The sequence below is a fragment of the Camelina sativa genome, chromosome 7 (genome assembly GCF_000633955.1).
Source record: "Camelina sativa cultivar DH55 chromosome 7, Cs, whole genome shotgun sequence".
Taxonomy (NCBI): Eukaryota; Viridiplantae; Streptophyta; class Magnoliopsida; order Brassicales; family Brassicaceae; genus Camelina; species Camelina sativa.
In genome coordinates, this window is record NC_025691.1 from 6,662,338 (window position 1) to 6,678,372 (window position 16,035).

Sequence of the window (16,035 nt, forward strand, 5' to 3'; positions counted from 1 at the left end):
TTACCTTGAAGGCAGTCACAGTTCTCAGCCTCCTTGCGAACAACATCAAGGACGGAGTCAATAAGCTCAGCGCCTTCAGTGTAGTGACCTTTCGCCCAGTTATTCCCGGCACCGGACTGACCAAAGACGAAGTTATCCGGTCGAAATATCTGACCGTAGGGTCCAGATCTAACACTGTCCATGGTTCCAGGCTCCAAATCCATGAGAACAGCGCGAGGAACGTACCTTCCACAACTCGCCTCGTTGTAGTAGACGTTAACCCTCTCGAGCTGCAAATCGGAATCTCCCTGGTACCGTCCCGTCTGATCAATCCCATGCTCGGCGCAAACCACTTCCCAGAACTTGGAACCGATTTGGTTTCCGCACTGACCTCCCTGGATATGAAGAATCTCACGCATCTTCGCTCACCGAGAAATAAAAATAAAAAAAAACCCTAAAAACTGGATCTACAAAAGCGAGAGAGAGAGAGAATTTGAAAAAGGGAAGAAGCAGAGAAGATCTTTTTGAGGAGAGAGATAGAGGAAGCCAAGGGTCCAATTTATAAAGAAAAGGAGGTTTTAACGGCTAATATTTGGTGATTCAAAACGAGATCGACGGTTTAGAGAATGCCACGTAAATCGAGGTGGCAACGGGTGGCAAAATTCAAAAAATTAATGGCTCGTGAATAAAGAGTTTTTGAATTTCGAAAAAAAAAATCTGTTTCTGTGAGTGAATGACAGACAGCTGGATTCTATTAACGGAGCAGTTACTAAAACGGCGCCGCACGTGCTTTGAGATAGGTTAAAAAAGCCGTTCCATCCAACCTGGCAAACGCACGTGAGAGAGAGTTCTTATGGGCCCGTTATCATGATGGGCTTTATTCTTCCCAACAAACTCCATAACCGTACTGTCGTAATTGATTAGATATTGAAAAGAAAAAACGGGGTGATGTGGTCTAGCAAAACCCACAGACGACACGCATGCTTGGTTAAAACGAAACGTCGTCGTATTGATTTTGAATATGCTTCTTGGATCCTGAACCGGAACCTAAACCAAAAACACACACAGCAAATCGGAAAATGAATGTCAGATTCAAACTTGCTTGATTGACGATTCGAAATTGTTCATCGAAAAGTTTCCAGAAGATTCGAAATCGAAGAAGAAGATATCGTATTGGAAGGAGTGAGAAGAAGAAGAAGATGTCTGTGCAAGAGTACTTAGACAAACACATGCTCTCTCGGAAAATCGAAGACGCCGTTAATGCCGCCGTTAGGGCTAAAACCTCAGATCCCGTTCTCTTCATCGTACGTTTTCCTTCGAATTTTCCCAGTACTGATTTTTGGCTTTGCATCGTCGATGTGCAATTTTGAATTCTCCAAAAAAAAAATTACTTATGGTGAGTTGGAAAAAAAAGTGCAGGCTAATCATATGAAGAAAGCTGTATCATCTGTGATAACGAAGGTGAAAGCAAGGCAGATCCTTGATAGCAGAGGGATCCCAACAGTTGAAGTTGATCTCCACACTAACAAAGGCGTCTTTCGTGCTTCTGTTCCCAGTGGTGATTCTTCTGGAACGTGAGAATTCAATTATATCCTTCTTCTAACTCTCATTTTGTTTGCTTCTTCCTGTATGTATTGGTGATGGTGTCTTTTAATTTGGTTGATGCATAATTCTGATTTCACATTTCATAATCCTTATTTGATTGACGGCATTCTAAATTGATAAGCCTGCTAAGAAGAATCTGGTTTACTGATTCCAGATATGAAGCTATAGAACTACGTGATGGGGACAAAGGAATGTATCTTGGAAACAGTGTGGCTAAAGCTGTTAAGAACATTAATGACAAAATTTCAGAGGCATTGATTGGTATGGACCCGAAACTTCAAGGTCAAATCGACCAGGCCATGATTGATTTAGACAAAACTGAAAAGAAGGTTGGTGGGAACTATGCTGTCTTTGTGTTTGGAAAATATTAGGATTGGAACATTCATCTTGTGTTTTCCTTGCGATTTATTTGATTTAAATATCTTGCAGAATGAACTAGGGGCTAATGCTATACTAGCTGTTTCAATTGCTGCATGCAAGGCTGGAGCTGCTGAGAAAGAAGTACCAAAGTCTTCACAATACTTTCTTGTATCTTATGTATTCCATGCCTTGTCTAGTTAGGAGATCCTTATTGAACTTGCGTATCAGGTCCCTCTGTGCAAGCACCTTTCTGATCTTAGTGGCAGAGCAAACATGGTGTTACCTGTACCTGCCTTCACTGTTTTGAGTGGCGGGAAGCATGCATCGAATACTTTTGCCATTCAGGTATTCAACGTTAACTTCGCTATTAAGCCTGCCTTCTCATATTTTTTTCATCTTTAACCCTTGCTCCTCAAATATCTTCATAAATGTTTTGGATTTCAAGTAATTTCATTTACATATGTGATGCTTGTTGTCTCTATTCAAATTTTTATTTCATCTTTTAGTCTTGCTCCTTCAAGAATGCTTTTGATTATCAGTTATTTCATTTATATATGTGATGATTGTTGTCTGTTCATATATTGTTAGGAAATTATGATTCTCCCAATTGGAGCAAGTAGATTTGAGGAGGCCCTGCAATGGGGATCTGAGACGTATCATCATTTGAAGGTCAATTTTCAAAGATATATGGCTTTCTGGAAGTTACTTTTATATTTACATCTGTCAATTTGTATTTAAAGGTGAGAATTATCTATTGCTGTTTATGGCAGGCTGTCATTACAGAAAAGAATGGTGGTTTGGGATGTAATGTTGGTGAAGATGGTGGACTTGCTCCAGATATCTCGAGGTACGTATTTTTTCCTCTGTGATGTCTGATTTGCTTGCATCTATACGATAGATTCTAAAGATATTTGTGGCGTCATTTGTCAAATTGAGAATCTCATGTTATTGTTTCTTGGCTTAGTGCCTTGTATACTTACTTGCAACTTTATGCAGTCTCAAGGAGGGTTTGGAGCTTGTAAAAGAAGCTATCAATCGAACAGGGTACAGTGATAAGATAAAGATAGCAATTGATGTTGCTGCCACTAATTTTTGTTTAGGTAATACCCATCTTCTTAGCAAACTGGTTTTGTGCTGCTATTTTTTAGTCATTGGTAGTCTCTGTTTGGTTCTAGGCATTTTTTTTATTCACAATTGGCTGGTGACACAAAAAAGATGTTAAATCATCACATGTGTAACCTATCGATATCCTGATTTTTGCAATTTTTTCACTATTTTTACTTTTCCTGGATTTTTCTAACCTTGAGAATTGTTCTTTCCTTCACAGGTACCAAGTATGATCTAGATGTCAACTTTCCAAATAAATCTGGGCAGAATTTCAAGTCAGCGGAAGATATGATAGAGATGTACAAAGAACTTTGTAATGGTATGTCTGCTTGTCTGCAAGATAATTTGTATCTATTTTAGTATTCTAACGACCTTATTCTGTGTTTGGTCTCCTTGTTGGGTCAGAGTATCCAATTGTGTCTATAGAAGACCCTTTTGACAAGGAGGACTGGGAACACACCAAGTATTTTTCCAGTCTTGGAATATGTCAGGTCCAACTCGGTTCCCCTAACATAGATTTTGTGTTGTTTCAGATCAGACGTCTTCTTATTCTTTTCACAGAAACAATTTTTTAAAGAGAGAGACCCAATTATTTTCCTTGTCTAAATTCTCACTGTTGAACTCTAGCAGGTGGTAGGTGATGATTTGTTGATGTCAAATTCAAAACGTGTTGAGCGGGCAATACAGGAGTCGTCTTGTAATGCCCTTCTTCTCAAGGTATGTTGTCTGTGCTATGTACATGAATTATCTGTGCTAGTCTTGTATGATTGCTATTGCCTAAGAATGACAAAGACATAATGTGCATACGGTGATACAGGTGAATCAGATTGGTACAGTAACAGAAGCCATTGAAGTGGTGAAAATGGCAAGGGATGCCCAGTGGGGTGTGGTGACATCTCATAGATGTGGAGAAACAGAGGACTCTTTCATCGCTGACTTCTCCGTGGGTCTCGCAACAGGTGTGATAAAAGCTGGTGCTCCTTGCAGAGGAGAACGAACAATGAAGTATAACCAGGTCTGGATCTTTTGACAAACTAATAACACCTTAGCACCCCTTATGCGATTGATTACTCTAGAACATGATAAATTGCATGGAGTAAACTGCATTGGACTTTCTCTTTCATCAGCTCATCATCAGCTTAATTTTAGCTTTTATGAGTTATGTTGTAGTATGTGAATCTTTAGCGACCTAGGCGAAATTTCAGTTTCTTCAACTTTTGGATAATGCAGCCTTAGCTTATAGGTACAAATAGTTTCCCTCAGTGGGTAATGAATAATAGATTGAGTTTGGAGCAGGCATGTACATTTAGTTGGTAGATAGTGTTTCTTGTTTAGTGTATACTGCAGGATGTACTTTTTGTGTAAAACCTGAAAACCACTGTTGGAATCTTCATGTAGTTGCTTCGGATCGAGGAAGAGCTCGGGGATCAAGCAGTGTATGCTGGAGAAGATTGGAAGCTAACTCTCTAAACAAGTGCACTTGTGATATAATTGTTACACTTCTCATCTCACTTCATTGTTCTCGAGTCTTATTTCTCAGGCAGACAAAATTCTGTGTCTTGAAAAGTTCAAATTTTTTGTTTTTTGTTTTTTTTTTGGCCAAATTTAAGAACAAACACAGAAGTAAAAGAGTGTTAAACCTGTTTGTTCCAAATTGCAAAAACACCCAAACTGTTTATCACAGTTTAACAGAGGATTCCAGCAAGTAAAGAATCATCCATGAATACAACAAGTTCGTAAGGTTTCTGAAGCAAACGTGTGTTTAGGGCTTTGTGTCTTCTTCTCCTTCAATCTTACGTGCCAAATAGTACCGAATGTAACCAATCTCAGCCACCTTATACTCCACCACGACTGGAAGCTCCGAGGACAATCTGATTGTCACAGTTTCTGACAATGGAGTTGCCTTTGTGAAGAGGTTCATGTACCTCAATGCGAATGAAAGAGAAACAGGCTCGTTCATCTCTATCACAATAGCATCTTCAGGCTGAAAAAACACATACAAACACAAGTTCACCTCAACATTGTATTGGACAGATTATAAAAAAAGCTTTAGATGACTCCTTAGTTATTACTATTCATACTTTGTCCATATGTGTATTCTGCTTCAGTACAATGTTCGCTGTCCCGATATCACCATCTGTTGAAAACCTCACACTTTCTTTTGTCATCACAGAGATTACAACTGCAATCAAAGTCGTACTAATCACTTATGTTTGTAGAAAAATTTAGAAACAACATTACAGTTAATATAGAACAGTCCACTTATCTACCTGTGTCACCGATGCTACTGAGATCTTCACATATCCTGCAAAATTCACCAGAGGGCATTCTAACATTTGCGTGGTACTCAGGAATTGGTATGCGTATACGCTTACTGACGATATCCATCAGCTTGAGGTTCATCTCAAAGACTGCAATCTTTTCCTGTGCTGCATCATCAATTCAAGAAACCCTATTCACTTTTTCACTTTACACTATAGATTTCAAGATAGACTGAATAGTTATCTACAATCTAACTATAGTTTCTGGCTATAATTTACAAAACCAAGTGATCAATAGCATCATAATCATCGACAACAAATACAGAGATCTGACAAACTTAAATCGAGAACTTACTAGGGCCAACATGAAGGTGGATGTGTTGCTACCGCCATCAGCTTTAATAGTAACGGTGTCATCACTCCCAGCACATCTCAGCAACTTAGACATGCTACCAAGATTCATCATCATGAAGATGTTCCTATCACACCTGGAGGCAATCTCTCTAAAAAAATGCACATGTAGTATAACTGTTACACTTCTCGTCTCACTTCGTTCCTGAGTCTTATTTTCACGCAGACAAATTTCTTCAAACATTTTTGTATTTTGGTTATATTGAAGAACAAACATAAGTAAAGAGTTATAAACAACCTTGTAGAAAATGCAAAAGCACAAACTTCGTCATCAGATTAACTAATATGGCGTTGCCTTAACATTGTAAATCCAGGAAGCTGAATCAAGACAGACATTTCAACAGAGGACTCAAATGGAAACAGCTGAATCAAGACAGGACATTTCATCAAAGGAAAAACTAAGAAACATTCATCATTATTTAGGGTTTAGTGTCTTCTTCTTCTTCAATCTTAGGCGCCAGATAGTATCGAATGTAACCCATCTCAGCCACCTTATACTCCACCACAACCGGTAACTCAGAAGACAAACTGATCGTCACAGTTTCCGACAATGGAGTAGCCTTTGTGAAGGAATTCATGTACCTCAATGCAAATGAAAGCGAAACAGGCTCGTTCATCTCAATCACAATAGCATCTTCAGGCTGCAAAAAAAAAACACAATACAAACATAAGTTCATTTCAACATTGTATTGCACAGATTATTAAAAAAAGCTTTCTGAATGACTTGTGATTGTTCATACTTTGTCGACAGTAGTATTCTGCCTGAGCACAATGTTAGCTGTCCCGATATCACCTGCTGTTGAAAACTTCACCCCTTCTTTTGTCACAGAGATCACAACTGCAACATCATAACACCAAAACCAAAATCATGATTAGATAAAACTCAAAAGACCATTTCAGGATCCTCACTGTAACATTTACCTGTGTCGCCAATGCTACTGAGATCTTTGCATATCCTGGAAAATTCACCAGATGGCATTCTCACAATAGAGTGGTACTCAGCGTCAGGAATTCCTAAATGCTCACTGTCTATATCCATCAGCTTCATCTCAAAGTCAGCAATCTTGTCTTGTGCTGCATCATATATAAATCCGAAACCATGAGATTATGCAAGCTTTTAACATTGTCTACAATAAACAACATCTTCTGCTATCATTCTCTATATCAATAAACCCCATTCACTCTCAAAACTATAGTTTTAAAGCTTGAAACTATACATGTTCTGAAAAACAAAATTGGAATCAACTCATTCTTATCAATTCTAGTTTCTAGCACATTCAAGAATCAGGTCATTAGTAGCATCAACACAAAAAACAAATCCCTAACAAACTTGAACCTAATCCAAATCCCTAATTCTCTTCAATCTACTTCAAGATTTTACCCAAATGAGACCTTAAAAACTACAGAATCAGGTTACAAGCAACAACAAAATCAAACATAAATCGATTTTGGGGTTAGAAAAAAAACGAGGAACTTACTGGGACTCTCAAACATGAAAGTGACAGTGTCGCTACCATCATCAGCCTTGATGGTGATGATATCATCATTCCCAGCACATTTGAGCATCTTGGACATGTTACCAAGATTCATCCCCATAGAGATGTTCCTATCGCATCTGTAGTGCTCGAAACCTTCAGATCTAAGCAGGAGAGACACGAGCGCGACGTGGCTAGAGTCCATGGCCTGGAGAGAGAAACCTGTGCTTGAACAGTCGAAGTTCGCATCGTTCACCAGATCCTTCACCGCTTCTAGAACCTTCTTCAGTAGAGAACCTTGAACTAAACGAAGCTCCAACATCTTCTTTCTTTAGAGAGAGAGAGAGAGAGAGAGAGAGAGTCTCTGATGAATCGTTCGGTTTTTTTAGGGTTCTTGAAAATGAAAGCTTCTGAGAGAACGACGATTGCAATTTGTAGCGGGAATTGATATTATAAGCCGTGGTTTTGTGGCGCCATTTAGCAAATTTAGGGTATTTTGTTCCCGCCTATGATGAAGCTGACGACGACGAATTATCACCTGTGTGATCCCGTATCGTTATTTCTGTACACTACCACTTATAAAAGTCTTTATTTTCTAAATTGGTCGGTTATTTCCAGTTTATTACGGTTTTACATTGGTTTAGATTTGCTTTAAATTTAATTGTGGTTTAATTCGGTTTATGTATCACTTGTTGGTTTGATTTCCTCTGTTCCAGTCATCTTCGTGTTTGAGAGACTGACGAAATCAATTGTTCGTACTCGTTTGATGATTTTTTTTAATGTTTCTCTGAGTGTTGGATTTCTGATTTTAGGGTTTAGGAAGTTTTGGGGAAATGTCTAAACCTTTGGTTACTTGGAATTGATGATACCTGTAAATTATGTTAAGATTCCCAAATTTGATTGTAGAGAATGATCTTGTTATGATACTGATGACTGTATGTTTTTGGTAATGATATGTGCTTCATGTTTGATTTGATTCACTTCACTGTTTGTTGTTTCTTTTGGTATGCATTGCAGACAAAGGCGGAGAGTATGATAAGGAATGCAAGATGTTTCACGGTGTTTAGGAGAGAGTTTATAGCTTGAAACTGAGAAATTTCTGTTCAGTTTATGACTAACATGCACACAACTAGCGTAGTTTCTAACTAAAGATTCTGCTCTGAGATTTTGAGATTGGAGAGAACATCAATGATCATCTGCTACGTTGTTCTCGTTTAGAAGTCTCTGATGATCCTCTTTGCTCCTGTTATTACTATCCTTTGTACTTACTTAGTGGAAGTAAAGGCGTCTGAGAATGTCCACTAGAACGCTCAGCCATTTCTGCAATAAGATGTTCACAGTTTCTTCAAAAATGAACAAACTGACGAAATCATGTGTCGAGTCTATTACTGGCAAATAGCAGAGACTAAACTATGAAATGGTCTGATCTCCAGTTACAGTTTGGCACACAAATTGTCAAAGCAGTCTCAAGTTTCTGAATGTGACTATGTGCAGAGAAAATAAACTGGGAGTAGATCTATTGCAGAGAAACAATCTGGTATGCTTAATCATTTGGGAGAATGATTGAGTTCTTGAAGAATACCTGGAAGTCTGCTGTCAACGTAGAACATCACAATGTTCACAGTATACCTGCAGAAGAAAATGTTAAGATAATTTAAGAAAAAAACTGATATTTGATTTCATATTTTTTATTCTGACCATGCAACAACAATGTTTCCTTGATGCTATAATCAATAGGCTTTGTACAACTGCCATAAGCCAAGCCAAATGCTTGATCCACCTGGGAATTTTACATACATGAGATGTAAAAAATATTGTTACAAAGGATGAACTTTTGTAGAATGATTTATATGAAACAGTACAACAGTAGCATATGAACCCACAACCTCCTCATCAAGACAGACCCTTTTACCCATCAATGGACCCTCAGAGAATGGGTGCAGTCATTTCATCCCAAGAGAAGCTTCTTCGTCTTCTTACCGATGCAGCAACATGGCCATTATCCTCACCAGCAATACCCGCCACCACAACATGCAACCACCTTACCAGCAGTATCCTCCTTACCACCATGGCCCGCCACAACAAGCTCCTCTCTGTTCCACCAGCTGACTATGTCTGCAGCAATCTTCTGATGTTGCTGTTCTGCTGGTTCGTCTCAATAGAAACCACTCTGTTAACATGTAGTGCGGCTTTCTGGCTATAGCTGCAACTGCTTTTGTTATTTATCACTCTGTTAATATTCATATGAAAAATTAAGAGTAAAATTCTTTGAATTGGTTTTGGAGAAATTTTCTATATAAATAATTACCTGAATTTTGTTTTATAACGAAAAGACGTGAAAATAAAAAGTAAGCAAAATAAACACATTTTTAGTAAAGTATGATACTCTCTGTACACATTTTTAGACGAGACCATTTTTTGGTAATGCTCTGTATAACGAGACTTAACCCAATATTTTATACAAATTATCTTTTTGGAACAAAAGAAAATGTTATAACATTTTTAAAAAACGAAGTTCTTGAATGCGTGCAATGAGTGTGATATATATATACACCTAGTGAAATGGCAATTTGGTTTCCTTAATATAAATACTATACACAACAACAAACATTATTTTAGAAAGAAAAAATAATTGAATTAGTCTCATCACTTTCAGTTAATTCGTTGCTGCTAACGTCACACGGCGATGGTTGTAATCTCTGAACTTTCCGGCGGCTCCAATGGCGGTGATCCATACAAGAATCCTCAAGAAGAAGAAGAAGTGAATCTTGCTCCGATCCCTCCTCGACAAATCCCAGAGTTACTCATCGCAAGAACCGTCGCACTCGTCCGGAGAAGTCATTACCCGAGGCTATCTCTCATCTCCAGAACCTTCCGTTGCGTCATCTCTTCGCCGGGACTCTACCAAAGGCGCTTGCAACTCGGCCTCACTGAACCGGTTCTTTACGCTTCGATCCGATTCCCTCATGTTAGTTACAAGCCGAGCTGGTACATTCTCACTTGTAACGTTCCAAGAATGATCAAAATCACTTCGCTTCCTCCTATGAATCCTGGATCTTCTGTGGTCTCAATCGGATACAAGATGTATGTGATCGGTGGTTGGATCGGGTTAGACCACCCTGTATCGTCCGCGTTTGTCATGGACTGTAGATTCCACACGTGTGACTATCTCCCGAGTATGCGCAGGGCTCGCTACCGTGCAGCCGCCGGAGTCATTGACAGAAAGATTTATGTCATCGGAGGTTGCGAGGAGAAGCGTAATGCATATGATGGTTGGATCGAAGCGTTCGATGTAGATAACGGGCTTTGGTGGACTGTGCCTGATCCATTCCCCGAGAATTCTAATTTGCCAGGAGGAGAGTTTTTGACATCTGTGGTGATGCAGAATAGGATTTACATTATGGATGCTCTCTGTGTTTTGGTCTACGAACCAAGACATGGTACATGGCAGTCATGCGTTCATGGATCATCTAAGCTGATGAATTTTTGGAGCAACCCGTCTTGTGTGATTGAGGATCTCTTGTATAGCATTTGTCTTTTTAAACATCCAATAGTGGTATTTGATCCAGTTGAAATGGTTTGGAGTCCTGTGAAGGGTTTAGATGGTTTGCCTGACCTCAGATACTCTGTGTGTGAAATGGCGAATGTGGGTGGGAAGCTGATGGTTTTGGGCACTTCAAACACCACGTACAATGATATTTGGTGCATAGAGATCACGTTAGAACGACGTGAAGGAGGTGAGATTTGGGGGAAGGTCGATTCAAAGGCGACTGTGCTTATCTCCGCGACCTCGCCTTCTATTAATCTTTGTTGCTCTGTTACGGTTTGATGATCTATGGGATGGTTTCTTGCGGTTCAAGGTAGGTTTCTCTTTTGATACATGGACTATATTGACAATGATATTATGACATTTTCTGTAACCCCAATTAAGTCTTATTCGGCTTTCATGGATTTGCAGGTGAAGAAGGGTCTTTTTAATACATCTACTGTTGATTTGAGAGCAAAAATGAAGCAAAAAGTGGTGCAGAAGCTGTTTTATCTGACACCGTAAAGTGTAACTCGTCTTCCTACTTAACCTTCGTGCAAAAATGATCACTCTTAACAGAATAGGCCTTGTGTAGAGTTGGCCACTCTTTCTCTTTGTACCGAAGTTCTTACGAGACTTCTTAAAATGCAAATTTGGTTTAACTAGTTTCTGCATTTTTTTTCTGTTTTGTGACATACATCATTCTTCAGTTATTAAGTAATCACAATTAATCAGATTTAACGAAACCTAATCTGCAATCATATATATGACTATATGAGCAATATTATGGAATTATGGTCTAGAGATGAAGCACACACAAAGTGATTTAGTGTCTTTAGGGGTAAACTAACTATAATGAAAAAAAAAGCGAAGCTTCATAATAGGGGTTTCATTATAAATACACAAACGTAACTCTTTGCAAGAAAAATAAACAATACACAGCGTAACAGCTTCTTTCACAAATCGAATTTAGTCTCCCTTTCGGTTAACTCGTTGCTGCTGAAGACATCACACGACGATGGCTTCAACCTCTGAAACTTTCCACGACGGTTCTAACGGCGGAGATCCAATCAAGAAACCCGAAGAACTCCACAAGAACCCGCAAAAAGAAGAAGAGAATCAAAACGAGAAACCTCAAGAAGAAGAACAAGTAGAGAATCTTCTTCCCGTTGTTACTCGACACATCCCAGAAGATATCGCCGAAAGCATCCTCTTACTCGTCCCGAGATGTCATTACCCGAAGCTATCTCTCTTCTCCAGAGCCTTTCGTCGCGTCATCACTTCGCCGAGACTCTACCAGAGGCGCTTGGAACTCGGCCTCACCGAACCGGTTCTTTACGCTTTGATCAAGTTCCCTCTTGTTAGTTTCAACCCGAGCTGGTTCATTCTCAACCGTAACGCTCCAAGAAAGAACTCTTTACGATTAAGCGAAATCAGTTCAGTTCCTCCCATGAGTCCCACGAAGCCTGAATCTGCTGTGGTTACAATCGGATATGAGATGTATGTGATCGGTGGATGCGATGAATCATATCAGCCCACATCGAACGTGTTTGTCATCGATTGCAGATTTCATAAGTGTTGCTCGCTCCCGGGAATGCAGAGGGCTCGCAGCTCCGCAGCCGCTGGAGTTATCGACAGAAAGATTTACGTGATCGGAGGTTGCGAGCAGATAGATGATAATTGGATCGAGGTGTTCGACGTAGATACTGGGATTTGGAGTAGTGTTGCTGGTCCATACGACCACAATTCTAGTATGGAAAGAGGAGGGTTTCTGACGTATGTGGTGATGCAAGAAAAGATTTACATGTTGGATCCTCAGTGTTGTTTGGCTTACGAACCAAGACAGGGTACATGGCAGTCATGGGGACTCGAAAGTCCGTTGAAGAGATATTGGCACCAGTCGTCTTGTGTGGTTGGGGATTTGTTGTGTAGTACTGATCCTTGGTCTGTTTCTAGAGATCTAGAACTAATGGTATATGATCCGGATGAGTTGTTTTGGAGACCTGTGAGCGGTGTATCTGGTTTGCCTAGCCTCAATTATTATCACTGTCAAATGGCCAATGTTGGTGGGAAGTTGGTGGTTTTGGGCTATACTTTCAACCCGCATAGATTTAAAGATGTTTGGTGCATAGAGATCGTCTTAAAAAGACTTGAAGGAGGGGAGATTCAGGGGACGGTATCAAGATGGCATGTGCTTAGATCCATGAACGCGACTTCCATTGATCTTTCTCGCTCTGTTACGTTTTGATGATCTGTGGGATTATTTCTTGCAGTTTAAGGTATGTTGATCTTTGATGTGCATGGACTATATTGATTATGATATTATGACATTTTCTGTAACCTCAAGTCTTAATTAGGCTTTCATGGATTTGCAGGTGAACAAGGATCTTTTATTACATCTACTGTTTTAGCTACCAGCTTGTTGATATGAGAGCAAATATGAAGCAAAAAGGGGTGCAGAAGCTGTTTTATCTGACACCTTAAAGAGTAACTCGTTTTCCTTCTTAACCTTCGTGCAAGAATGTGATCACTCTTAACAGAATAGGCCTTGTTTAGAGTTGGCCACTCTTTCTCTTTCTACTGATTCTTACGAGACTTGTTGGAATGCAACTTTGGTTTAACTAGTTTCTGCTTTTTTTCTGTTTTGTGACATATATCATTCTTCAGTTATAAATAATCACAATCAGATTTAACGAAACCTAATCTGCTATCATATATATGACTATATGAGCAAATATGAATTTATGGTTTAGAGATGAAGCAAAACAAAGTGATTTAGTCGACACTTTTGTCTTTATGGGTAAACTGGTGATGAAGCAATATCCAGGTGACAAAATATAAAGTCTCTAGCTTAGAAGAGATTTTTTATCCTCTTTATTTTTACTTTTATAGTAAACAGAAAATCACCTTTTATATATACAAGGCACATGAAGATATATAGCCGAAGAAAACAGAAATGTTCAAGAGGATCTCCTCAGTTGCCGTGGGCTCTAAGGAAGCAAATCACACACAAGAAACCAATATATTCTCTCGCTATATTTTTGTATGAAACATACATTTCATGACACAACACAAACATAAAGTTCCTATCATTTTATCATTCATTCATTTCGCTGCTTTTTTGTACGGATATTAACACTGTAAGATTGGTCCCTGCAGCTATATTTGGTGTTTGATTATTAACCAATGTGACTTGGAGAACAAAGGAAAGAGAATTAGATAGTGTTCCTGGTAAAAGTTAAAACCAAAAGCTTGTAAGAGTCTCACTTGAATATCAAACTCAAAAGAACACAATTTGATTACATCCAAGGCAATTATCTCAAGCTTACCATTTCATCAATTGATTCCACCGGTTAGATTGTTTTTAAGTTTTACAGCCAATGGATTAATGGACGCTCTGAGGTAATCAGATCCCTGATAGTTTCATGTTCAATGTTAAGCACAAGATACACTCTCTGTTAAGTGTATACAGAGAGTATTATATTGTAACTTTGGAAAAGGATAATGGCTCACCTCTTGCTTATCTTGAATTGTTCCCTTGGCATCCGAACAAACGGTGTCTACTGTATTTTCATCAGTTGGTTCAGAATATCCAAGCGTCAAACAACGTACATGTAGTGTTTTACAGAAATTGTATTTTGCTTTACGAATTGTAGGACTTACATCAAACTGATTATGAGATGATTCAGCAGGTGGATCCTCAGAATGATTCTTCAAAGATAAAAGTTGACGTTGAATCCAAGCTTAAACCATAGATAACGGTTTCTCTTGGACCTTCTCCCAATTTCCTACATAAAACACAGCTTTCGATTATGGATTGATGATGAGACAGTATTATATTTGTAAATTATCTCTACAAAGGGTTAAGTTTACTCAACAAGAAAGAAGAAAACGACCTAACAGATCCCAAACCAAATAGGTATGTTCTTTTTCTTCGTCATCATTGATCTGCACTACCTGTGACATCTCAGGTTCGTAACTATTCGATTTCAATCTCTCTGTAATCGCATAAGGTAAAACAGAGACAAACATTGAGATTACCTGAATATGCGAACCTTAGAAACGAAAATGTAGTCAGTATCCCAGTCAAGACGACGAACAAAAGCTCTTGAAATCAACATTCGAAAGATAAATTAGGGTTTTTAAATAGAGAGAACAAAGAGACTTGTGAGTCAAGTAACCTCGTTCAGAGACATTTGACTCGATTTGTAAAGATTACCTGAATATGTGACTCTTATGACGACCATAGAGACCATAACCATGTCCTGTCTCTCGGACAAAGGCTGGCTCTAGCTCGTCTTCCTCATCTATCATGATTTGGTGATTCTTGGACAGCGGTAAACTATGGTTTTGATCAGTTAGTACAGTTAAGGTTTGGAGCTTTCTTGCTTGTGTTTGCATAAGAAAGAGAGATAATGTGAAGAAGGTGAAACACAAAAGAGACGTGAGGTTGAGTAATTGAGCCATTTTTTGTATGGTTTATGTTAGTCGATTAGAGATTTTTTATATGGTTTTTGCCATTTTTATATGGTTTTTGCCATTTCTTTGTTGGAAGTTACCAAACATTATCTATTCGGTCGAGTTAATTGGTCAAAATAATTAGACATACCAAACGTTTGGTAAAATAAAAAGAAATTAGGTATCAGCTCGCACTATGTGCGGAATAAATATATACATATAAAATTAAAGTTATGTGTAAATTTATTTTTTAGGATTTAAAATTTGTTTTAAAATATATATTTATATATATATAAACCGTGAAAATATTTTTAGATTAAACTATTATGTATCAACTAAATATATCTATAACCGGCTCTTTTGTTAATCTATGCAAGATTATTTATTTATTAAAAAATTTTATTCATACTAGCGTGAGTTTATTTGATATATTTTGATAAAAATTATATATGAATGATGACGGTAATGAAATACTATCTTATAGAAAACTTTAAATTATTATTAAGAAAAAAATTAAATTTCAGATACACAATTTTTAAAAATATAAAAATCAGTTGTGTTTTAAAATCATGAATTTAACTCGACGTCCAGGCGAAACAGATCAAACTGGTGACCTCACATATCCTGAACTATTTCTTTGACCACCAGAAAACGGAACAATTTTATAATCACGAATTTATCTCGTTTTTCATATTTAATTGATCGCTATCACCTATGTTTTCGTGTTTTTTTATTCAATGTTTTCTTATTCTTCATATTCTTTCTTGTCATTTTCACTGTCAAATTTTATGGTAATTGTCATCATTACTTTTACCGTCCGGTTCTTTGTTATACTCTTCTTCTTGTTCTTCCT

The 16,035-nt window shown here is 38.2% G+C and overlaps 6 protein-coding genes and 1 long non-coding RNA gene across 7 annotated transcripts in view; 4 read left to right on the forward strand and 3 right to left on the reverse strand.

The window, feature by feature from the left end:
• LOC104704388 (cytosolic enolase 3-like) overlaps positions 1-1,165 on the forward strand; it is a 7,120-nt gene extending 5,955 nt beyond the window's left edge. Inside the window, exon 7 of the mRNA XM_010420488.2 lies at positions 1,115-1,165. Coding sequence (XP_010418790.1) covers positions 1,115-1,165 — 51 coding nt within the window. The remainder of the gene's footprint in view (positions 1-1,114) is intronic.
• On the forward strand, positions 1,016-4,734 carry LOC104700545 (cytosolic enolase 3). The gene is made up of 13 exons (XM_010416071.2): positions 1,016-1,283; positions 1,399-1,553; positions 1,739-1,913; positions 2,014-2,085; positions 2,173-2,289; positions 2,533-2,613; positions 2,715-2,791; positions 2,941-3,044; positions 3,272-3,370; positions 3,457-3,542; positions 3,682-3,768; positions 3,869-4,066; positions 4,450-4,734. The coding sequence occupies exons 1-13, from the start codon at positions 1,179-1,181 to the stop codon at positions 4,519-4,521; spliced, it is 1,428 nt and encodes a 475-aa protein (XP_010414373.1). The 5' UTR covers positions 1,016-1,178; the 3' UTR covers positions 4,522-4,734.
• LOC104704389 (proliferating cell nuclear antigen 2-like) lies at positions 4,814-5,907 on the reverse strand. The gene is made up of 4 exons (XM_010420489.1): positions 5,664-5,907; positions 5,322-5,480; positions 5,133-5,233; positions 4,814-5,035 (listed from the first exon to the last, which is right to left on the reverse strand). The coding sequence occupies exons 1-4, from the start codon at positions 5,905-5,907 to the stop codon at positions 4,814-4,816; spliced, it is 726 nt and encodes a 241-aa protein (XP_010418791.1).
• Positions 5,978-7,643, reverse strand: LOC104700546 (proliferating cell nuclear antigen 2). Its single transcript, XM_010416072.2, has 4 exons — positions 7,202-7,643; positions 6,645-6,797; positions 6,464-6,561; positions 5,978-6,364 (listed from the first exon to the last, which is right to left on the reverse strand). Exons 1-4 carry the CDS (start codon positions 7,518-7,520, stop codon positions 6,143-6,145), a joined length of 792 nt encoding a protein of 263 aa, XP_010414374.1. The 5' UTR covers positions 7,521-7,643; the 3' UTR covers positions 5,978-6,142.
• LOC104700547 (putative F-box/kelch-repeat protein At2g29780) lies at positions 9,885-11,032 on the forward strand. Its single transcript, XM_019227610.1, has one exon. It carries the CDS (start codon positions 9,885-9,887, stop codon positions 11,025-11,027), a length of 1,143 nt encoding a protein of 380 aa, XP_019083155.1. The 3' UTR covers positions 11,028-11,032.
• LOC104704390 (putative F-box/kelch-repeat protein At2g29780) lies at positions 11,743-12,972 on the forward strand. The gene has a single exon (XM_019227016.1). The coding sequence runs from the start codon at positions 11,743-11,745 to the stop codon at positions 12,970-12,972; it is 1,230 nt and encodes a 409-aa protein (XP_019082561.1).
• On the reverse strand, positions 13,579-14,635 carry LOC104700548. Its single transcript, XR_002032671.1, has 4 exons — positions 14,388-14,635; positions 14,238-14,287; positions 14,054-14,138; positions 13,579-13,952 (listed from the first exon to the last, which is right to left on the reverse strand). It is a non-coding gene; the product is annotated as an uncharacterized LOC104700548 (long non-coding RNA).